General features: G+C 38.0%; 1 protein-coding gene across 3 annotated transcripts in view; it reads right to left on the reverse strand.

The window, feature by feature from the left end:
- Positions 1–9,109, reverse strand: part of Ankar (ankyrin and armadillo repeat containing) — a 66,654-nt gene that overhangs the window by 1,366 nt on the left and 56,179 nt on the right. For all 3 annotated transcript variants that reach the window (XM_021167911.2, XM_021167928.2, XM_021167919.1), the window contains exons 18-23: positions 8,228–8,350; positions 7,567–7,725; positions 6,803–6,920; positions 5,979–6,088; positions 2,931–3,127; positions 866–912 (exon numbers count right to left, since the gene is read on the reverse strand). In XM_021167911.2, the coding sequence (XP_021023570.1) occupies positions 866–912; positions 2,931–3,127; positions 5,979–6,088; positions 6,803–6,920; positions 7,567–7,725; positions 8,228–8,350 (754 nt within the window). The remainder of the gene's footprint in view (positions 1–865; positions 913–2,930; positions 3,128–5,978; positions 6,089–6,802; positions 6,921–7,566; positions 7,726–8,227; positions 8,351–9,109) is intronic.

The raw sequence follows: 9,109 nt of genomic DNA on the forward strand, positions 1-9,109 counted from the left end.
AAAAACCAAAAAAAAAAAGAGTTTTTAGATAATTGTACATGAAATTTTACAAGAGAAAGATTGTTTAAGGCACAGTTAGATGGTGCCTTATTTGTGTTTTACTTGGAGATAAGAGAGAAAGATCTTTTAAAAATTTTGTGTGTATATATGTATCAGAACACATATGTAGAGGGCAGAGTTAACAGAAAACTTGTGGAAATTAGTTCTCTCCCACCATGTAAGTTCTGAGGCTCAAGCTTGGGTGATTAGGCTTGTTGGCAAGTACTTTAAGCAACTATGCCATCCTGCCAGAGAAATCTTTGGCTACTAATAACAGTAGGAAAGACATTAAATGAAGAATGTGTCTTCTGTATGTATAGTTACAAAACAAGCTTAAAGGTATGTTCTCTAGAGGGTTGTCTCCACATTTTGAATATTTAAAGATAGGATGTGCTAGTTGGTTTTTGTTGTATTGACACAAACCTAGACACAACTGAGAAAATGGTACCACCAATTAAGAAAGTGCTTTTGTAACTCTGTCCTTGGCAAGCCTGTGGGCGTTGTCTTGATTTATGATTGATGTGAGAGGGCCCTGCCCTACGTTGCTGGTGTTACGCCTGGCTGGGTCCTGGGCTGTATAAAAAAGGAGACTGAGTAATCCAGCAATCAGCTCATGACCATGCCCTCTGCATTAGGTCCTGTCTCAAAATCTAGCCCTCTTTTTTTCTAGCTGATGGGCTGGCTATAAGCTGTAAGTTGAAATAAACCCTCTCGCCCCAAGTTGTCTTTGTTCCTGGTGTTTTATCACAGCAATGGAAACTCTACCAGAGAATAACAGAATGCAAGGACTAGCAGACATTAAAGAAATAAAAGAAAAATTAATTACCTTTTTTAAAGACAGGAATTACAGGTGGTCCTCCATTCCTCTCCAGGCTAAAAGGGGGCAAAATATCAAATAATAAAATAAATGAAGACATAGTATACCCAGAAAACCATGAATAAATAAAGATTCCAGGTTCCATGTTCAGGGGCATAATGATCTATGTCATACATGTATAAAATTGCATGTATGCTGCCTGCAGCTACCTTATCACTTAGTCATTTCAAATACTAAGCATAACTAAAATGGACCATTATGTTTGAAGTGATGGGATGAAGGTATGGTTTGAAAAGGAATGACATAGTCTCATATGTGTGAATGCTTGTCCCATAGAGAATGGCTCTGTTAGGAGGTGTGGCTTTGTTGGAGGAAGTCTGTCACTGTGGAGGCAGGCTTTGAGGTCTTAAATGTTCAAGCTAAGCCTCAAGCTAAACACAGTCATTTCTGCTGCCTGTGGATCAAGTTGTAGAACCCTAAGCTCCGTCTCCAACACTATGTCTGGGGCAGTCCTGTCTCCAGCAGCATGTCTACCTGCACACTGCTATGCTTCCTTCCACAACAATAATAGACTAAACCTCTGAACTATAAGCCAGCCCCAATGAAATATTTCATAATGTTTCTTTACAGTAATAGAAACCCTAAGATGGGACTCATACTGAATTTTGAGGAAAACAGAATTGAACAGGAACACATTTTTCCATTTCCAACAGAGGTGTGGGAAAGACTGACTACAAAGTATAAATCATTTGTTGCAGATAGTCCTGGAACTAATTATATTTGATGTTAATTCCGTTCTCCTGTGATTGGTTGTGAACAATGAATGAGTCAGCACTCAGGTGATTTCCTATAAACCTGCTTCCCACCTTAATTTGTAAAATAAAGGAGAGCTGACGATTGGGCAGATAAAAGGGAAGGTAGAGTGGAAGGTGGGAAGAGAGGAGAAAATGAAAGAGGGAGAAGATGCTGAGGAGAAAGAAGAAGAAGAGGAAGAGGAGGAAGAAGGAGAAAGAGAAACCACAAGTTCTAAGGGGTCTCATAGATGTGGAAGATGGTAGTGTAGTGGTAGATCTGCCCAATCTAGGTGCACAGCCTGTAAGCATATTAACTGTGTTGTGTTGCCGGGGCATATTTGGGATGGAGATATACCGCAACAATTTGTACTAAATTAAATTTATAAAACAATAAAATTAACTTGTAAGTTATCACAATTAATGTTCAGATTTTCAGTTTTTAAAGGATTCTTAAAATAGACTTATCTTTTTCCTACATAAAATTAGTTTATATAGCCATAAAATACTATTAGGTATGATTCCCTTCTTGTATCATCATAATAATAATATATTGTGAGTAAATCTTTTCCTATATATGAATGCCTTCCTACCTGGAAAGACTCATAATTCAGCTCTGTATGTAGAAGCAGAGAAAATAGTTCACAGTAAGTTTTGTTTTTGTTTTTGTTTTTTTTGCACTTCTCATTTTAAAAGACTTAGGTTATAATGAAATCATAATGTTGAGACAAAGTGAATTTTACTATTTTTCCTTGATGGAGTAATGCAATTAAAAATGAGGAAAATTTTTTGATATTTAAGAGTAAGCTTTAAGCAGAAACCTACTGCTGTTTATTTTGGTACAGAGATTGATAATAAACAAAAGCAAAAAGACACTTGGCATTCAAAAATCAATAAAACCATGGCTTTGTCAATGAACATTCATTCAAGGTTAAATTTATAAATTTATATTTGATACACAGAGGATACACATTTCAAGGGGAGTTTTACATGGTGGATCCCTAAAATCTAAGATCTTTACTAATGATGTCACATCTGAAACTTCTTTTTTTTTTATTGGATATTTTATTTATTTACATTTCAAATATTATTCCCTTTCCCAGTTTCCTCTCTGGAAATCCCCTATCCCATCCTCCCTCTCCCTGCTTCTGTGAGTGTGCTCCACCACCCACCCACTCCTACCTCCTCACCCTGGCATTCTCCTACACTGGGCCATTGAGCCTTCCCAGGACTAAGGGCCTCTCCTCCCATTGATGTCCAACAAGGCCATAAAGGCATAGTACCTTAAGGATGGAAGTCCCATCCTTTGCTGCAGTTGAAACTCCTTTAGGAACGCAGGATTGATCTTTGCATCTTTACTGATGTTATTTGTGATGCGCAGGAATTGGTTCGGCTTATTCCTACACTCAGTTAACAGAAGTCGGAAAGCGTGTGCATTGTAAGTGAGGTAGCCAAGGGCACAGGAACATGCTGTGCGAACCTGAAACAGGACGAAATTTCTTACACATTTTTCTAATATTTTATTATGACAAAATATAACTGACAGCCAGGCAGTGGTGGAGCATGCCTTTAATCCCAGCACTTGGGAGGCAGAGGCAGAGGCAGGCGGATTTCTGAGTTCGAGGCCAGCCTGGTCTACAGAGTGAGTTCCAGGAAAGCCAGAGCTATACAGAGAAACAAACAAACAAACAAACAAACAAACCAATCTCTCTCTCTCTCTCTCTCTCTCTCTATATATATATATATATATATATATATATATATATATATATATATATATGACAGAATATTTGCTATTTTACCATTTTAAATTACACAGTTCACCAGAGCTAAATATATTCATGTACACTTTTTGAATATTACTTTGAGTTCAAATCTCAGTATTTGTCTTGAATTTTTTTTTCTTGGTTTTGTGAGACAGGGTTTCTCTGTATAGCCCTGGCTGTCCTGGAACTCACTTTGTAGACCAGGCTGGCCTCAAACTCAGAAATCTGCCTACCTCTGCCTCCCAAGTGCTGGGATTAAAGGCATGCACCACCACCACCTGGCTGTCTTGAATTTTTAATAAGTGTTTGGATTGAGGGTGTCATGTGTAGCATATGTAGAATTTCTCTGTGTCAAATAGGTTTATCACAATTTTATGAGAAGAAACGTAAATAGTGGGCTCTGAAGGCTCAGAGATTATTGGTGGTGAGTGATGGAAAGAACTCAAGAGCCAGAGGTGTGGCTAACTACAGGAAACAGTGTCTTCTACATACAGCAAGGCATTTCTACATATGAACTCAAAATAGTTTCAATAGCAAGCATAAATCCCATGCAAGCCCAACCCAGACCACACTCCAGCACACAATCCCACCCATGGCCACAGAGCCATTGGCAAATGTTAGCTGCTGGGATAGGGAGCCTCCAGTGGAAAACATTCAGGATCATTGGAGCAGGACTGAAAATTGTGTCAATGTGGGAGTGGGGATGGGTAAAGGACAAGTTGAAAAGGAGACAGGCGAATATGATGAAAACACTTGGTATGGTTTTCTCAAAAAATCTAATAAAATTATCTAGCCCAATCAGGCAGCTTACAACCACCTGGAACTCCAAGTCCAGGGGATCCAACACCCTCCTCTGGCCTCCATGGGGACCTGCATCCACATGCACATACCTACACAGACACATACACACGTTATTAAAAATAAAATAAATCTTAAGAAAATTTCTATAAGCTGCGCATAGTAGAACACATCTTTAATCCTAGAACTAGGAAGGCACAAGAAAGCGATCTCTGAGTTTGAGGCCAGCAAGGCCTACAAAGTGAGTTCCAGGACAGGCAGGGCTGTTATACAGAGAAACCCTGTTTTAAAAAACCAAATAAATTATTATTATTATTATTGTTGTCAGTATTATTAACATCTTTAAATGTTAATAATCAGATCTGGGTATAAGCAGACATCAATCACCAGGTAGGAGCATGATGGCTCAAGCCTGCCAGGTCACTCATTCCACGTCCAGGTCACATCTTCTGCCCCTATTTTTAAAGAATACTGTTAATTGCCCTTGATTTCTAGTTACTGCTCACAATTATCTGTGAGCATATTTGACTTCATTTTAGAATTACTTAAGAATATTAAAAAATGAAAAAAAGGCTCACCCATTGACTAACAAATTTTTGTATAATACTTTCTAACATTTTAATTAAATTTCTGTGTCATCACAGTCTATTTGCTTATACACTACATATTTAAAATTTAAGTTATTCAAAGCATTGGGTATCTGTACGGCACTTTCTTACATCCTTGTCATCATTTGTTCCTTAGGTATGGTGCTCCTCACAAATCTGCATGCCACTCCTTCACAGGGCATATGCCAAATTCCTGTGAAACCAAGATTGGTTTTGAAATAAGAGAAATCCTCCTGTCTTGGTATCCCGAGTGCTGATATTACTGGCATGAACTCTGACATGAAATTTTGTAGGTTCAATCTTGATTTTAGAATTAAATAGCCCATTTCACAGGTTTTTGTTTTGTTTTATTTTGTTTTGCTTTTGTTTGTTAGTTTTGGGTTTTGTTTTTTTGTTTTTTTTTTGTATTTTAACTCCGATTAATTTGAACAGATAATAGATTTTAAACATTCTTAAAAATATTTTAATAAGCATGATATTAGAAAGTATCTTCTTTTTAAACTTACACTGCTTTTTGCTATGAGGTGATTGATCATAAAGCGCTTGTAAAGGTATGCATGCAGCTTTACCCAGAGACTTTTCCACCAATATTAATCATCAATTTTTCTTCTCCATCCTGACCTTTAAGTTTTTAAAAGATGTGTGTGTGTGTGTGTGTACACGCGCGTGTGCGTGCCCACGCGCTGTGAACCATTCAATATAGGTGCTGGGAGCCAAACTGGGGTCCTCTAGAGCAGCAGTACCTGCTCTTGAAGCATCTCTCCAGCCCCACATTTTAAAAAGTTTAATTACAGTTGTTATATATTGCTTTTTAAAAATCTGCTTAAATGTTGGAATTAGAATCAGAATTGTAGATGTCAGACATGACTAATACTATTTTTGAGTTAATATAAATTACATAGTATCCCAAGAAAAAGTGTCCTCTTATGTGGGAGAAGCACCGGTTACTGTTTGCAGCACGTTCCGTTTTACAAATAGCATTTTCTTTTCTTTTCTTTTCTTTTTGTTTAGACAGGGTTTCTCTGTATAGCCCTGGCTGTCCTGGAACTCACTCTGTCACCAGGCTGGCCTCGAACTCAGAAATCTGCCTGCCTCTGCCTCCTGAGTGCTGGGATTAAAGTCATGCGCCACCACCCCCTGCTTAGCCTTTTCTTTTTACCTCTTCACTTCTAGCGTACAGGTGGTAGCAGAGCCTCTGGACTGTTCCCAGTGAGACAAAAGCCTCTGGAATCCCAGCTCTTGAGTGAGCCAGGCTGGCTATTATATTACCTAGAATTAAAACATAGAAAAGCTCTTATATTATCTAAAACTGATAACTGATAGATTGCTTTTTGTTCACATGTGCATTTCACTGTAAAAGACTTGAGCTACACAACCAAAATGAAGAAGTAAGAAAACATGTCCATGTAAATGCAGGATAATCGTTCCCTGTAGTTGACTGCATTTCTGTGAACATACTAAGCCTTACACAGATTTATTTATATAAGAAGAAGAAGTTTTTAAAGCTGGAAGCTTTCTGTCTTCCAATGCTTCAAAATATATTCACTCTTTTGGGGTTATTAAGATTTTATTTATTTAAGTATTTAAGTGTTTTCCTTGAACCATAACTGTGTACCATATCTATTTCTTGAGACACAATGGTCAGTGCATAATTGAATTCTCACTTTATAGTCTAAAAAAATCATTAAAAGTTTGAAATAATAATTAAAAAAGGAAAGGGCCATGGTGAGAGTTACTCTGTTCCTTTTCAGTGTGCAGAGTGCATGCCCATTGCTCGATGCAGAAATGGATGCTCAGTATTTTCAGGTAGCATAATTCGAAACTATGCAACAGGGAATCAGTAATACTTTAGTATTGTTGAGATTCCAATCTAAAATATTTTATAGTCTTGGACACAAAGCTTGTTCCTTTGTATAGATGCCATTAGATTTTTGTTGTTGTTTGTTTTGTTGTTGTCATTGTTGTTGTTTAGATATTTCTTACCTGTCAAGGCAATAGTAGGAGCGTGGACCGAGTTCAGACTGTCAGCTAAGATCTGAATCCCCCTTCCATACAAAGTAACATGGTCCACATCAATAATGGCTTTAGCTAATATGATGATCTAAAAGAGACAAAATGTAGAATTGGTGAACAGTTGCTACTCAGATTTTCTTTATCATTTATGATTTGGACACATTTTTAATGAGTCATGGGAATATTTGGTGGACTCTAACAGAAGAGATGGAGAGGTAGAGAGCACAGGTTACATTACTCCCCTCCGACCCCCGCAAATGGTCACAACAGTGACTATGACAGGCCATATTATCCTTTCCACAGTCCTTGCAACAGTTGTCCTTGAAGTACAAGAGAAGTACTTAATGAGGTTTAGGTTAGAAAAGCTCTGAAGAAAAGCATGAGACACCAAGGAGTCTAAATACTATTCAGGGTGCAAGAAGCCATGTAATAAGCTCACAGTCTGCAATTACACTTGTTTTCAACCCAGCCATGTTTCTCTACATAGTTCTTTAAACATGATGTGATTAAGACACTTTCCTGCTGGCATCACAGGGTTGTTATAGACGTCAAATGTAACCTTAAAAATTCCATATAAAGAAATCCTAGTAATGGACTTTTCATGAGGTAGAGGGGCAAATGTGCCAAGTACTAAATTTCATAAATTAATGAACATTTTTCTAAATCCCCAATGAAGAAGTGTTCACTACAACACCATACTTGCCGATATGAAATGTTAGGATTGATTTATGTACCTGAAATGCTGCCATTGCCCTCTCTGTTTCAACGCTGGATTGAAGAAATGGCTCAAAAATAGATACAGTTATCAATCCAATTTCCAATATCAAGTGCTGTTGAAAGCGATCGTTGAAGGCAAAAAGGGTTAGTGCATAACCTGCTTTCAGGCAGACTTCCTAGAGAAGGAGAAACACCAATCATTTCATTTACTTCATCACGTGTTCCTCATTGGCTCCTAGGTTGCTGACTATTACAATGCATTTTATTCTTAACAGGAAGAGAAATGTGACATTGTTAGGGGACATTTTTAAAGAAAAATAATTGCCTCATATTAACTGTCTTAGAAAAACTCTCTTCATCAAAAAGTGTTTCAGAAGCCTCCCTGTAGTGTTAGATAAGAAGGGAATGGCTGGGGATGAAAAGGCATAACATTAGGTTAAATGTTCAATTAATGGCCGATTTGGCGTTCGTCACCAAGCATAACATTGCTACCTGTCTTCCTTGGAAAATTTGATTATCATACCAGTACACAATCATGACCTACAAAGAGACATTTTGTATATTCTCTTAAAAAATACACTTGCATGTTGCCATGGGGAGCATTTAGTCATAACTGATATTGTTTTCTTAGAGCCATCTCGCCCATGTGAGCACACAGAGGCTCTGTGGAGGTCTTACCTTATCTTTTGAGTGAAGAAGATAAAGGACATCAGAATATTCAAATCCTTCATCATTTTGTAATTCCTTTTTTAGCGAATTATTCCCTAGGACGATGCATGCCAATGAAAATGCCACCTCAACCTAAATATGTGGTTTTCAGAAATTATCTTCCATTCACAGATTACCAAAGAATATATTTCATTATGTAAATATTTATACAGACTAGATTATGGAGATATGGTTATAAAGGGTTTTAAAGCATGGTTATTGAGTATAGTTCTCTGGCTACTATTTAAAGACTAACACAGCTTCTGCAGGACTGTTCCTCATAAATTTTAATGGCCAGGAAATGTCCATCTCCTCTGTGTCCAGAGACAACCACACATTTCCTTCTGAGGGTGCCATAGGTGGGGTGGGGTTCCCAGGGACAGTAGGGCATGAGCAGAGATGCAGTCCTAGTCCTACATATGAAGTCGAGTCCCTTCCACTTCCAAACCTAATTTTGAAGTATTTGCTGGCATGGGTTTAAAGGCTGTTTTAGGTTGCTGATGACCATGGAGCTGTCGATGTGTAAGGGACCGGCTGAGAGTTTAAGCTAAGTTTTATACGAGGAGCATCAGGGCAGAGTTGTTTTCTTTAGTTTTTAGAGTTGTTTGGTTTACAGTTATCCTGCGTTAGGAAACTGAACCATGTACATCCCGAGACTCAACAGACAGCTTTTGAAAGGGCTATAGTATGCCTTTCTTGAGATTCCACCTTACACCAATCAGAATGGCTGAGATCAAAACTCAGGTGACAACACATGTTGGTAAGGATATGGAGGGAGAAGAACACTCCTCCATTGCTGGTGAGATCGCAAGCTAGTACGACCATTCTGGAAATCAGTCTGGAGGTTCTTCA

This window comes from Mus caroli, chromosome 1 (genome assembly GCF_900094665.2).
Source record: "Mus caroli chromosome 1, CAROLI_EIJ_v1.1, whole genome shotgun sequence".
Classification (NCBI taxonomy): Eukaryota; Metazoa; Chordata; class Mammalia; order Rodentia; family Muridae; genus Mus; species Mus caroli.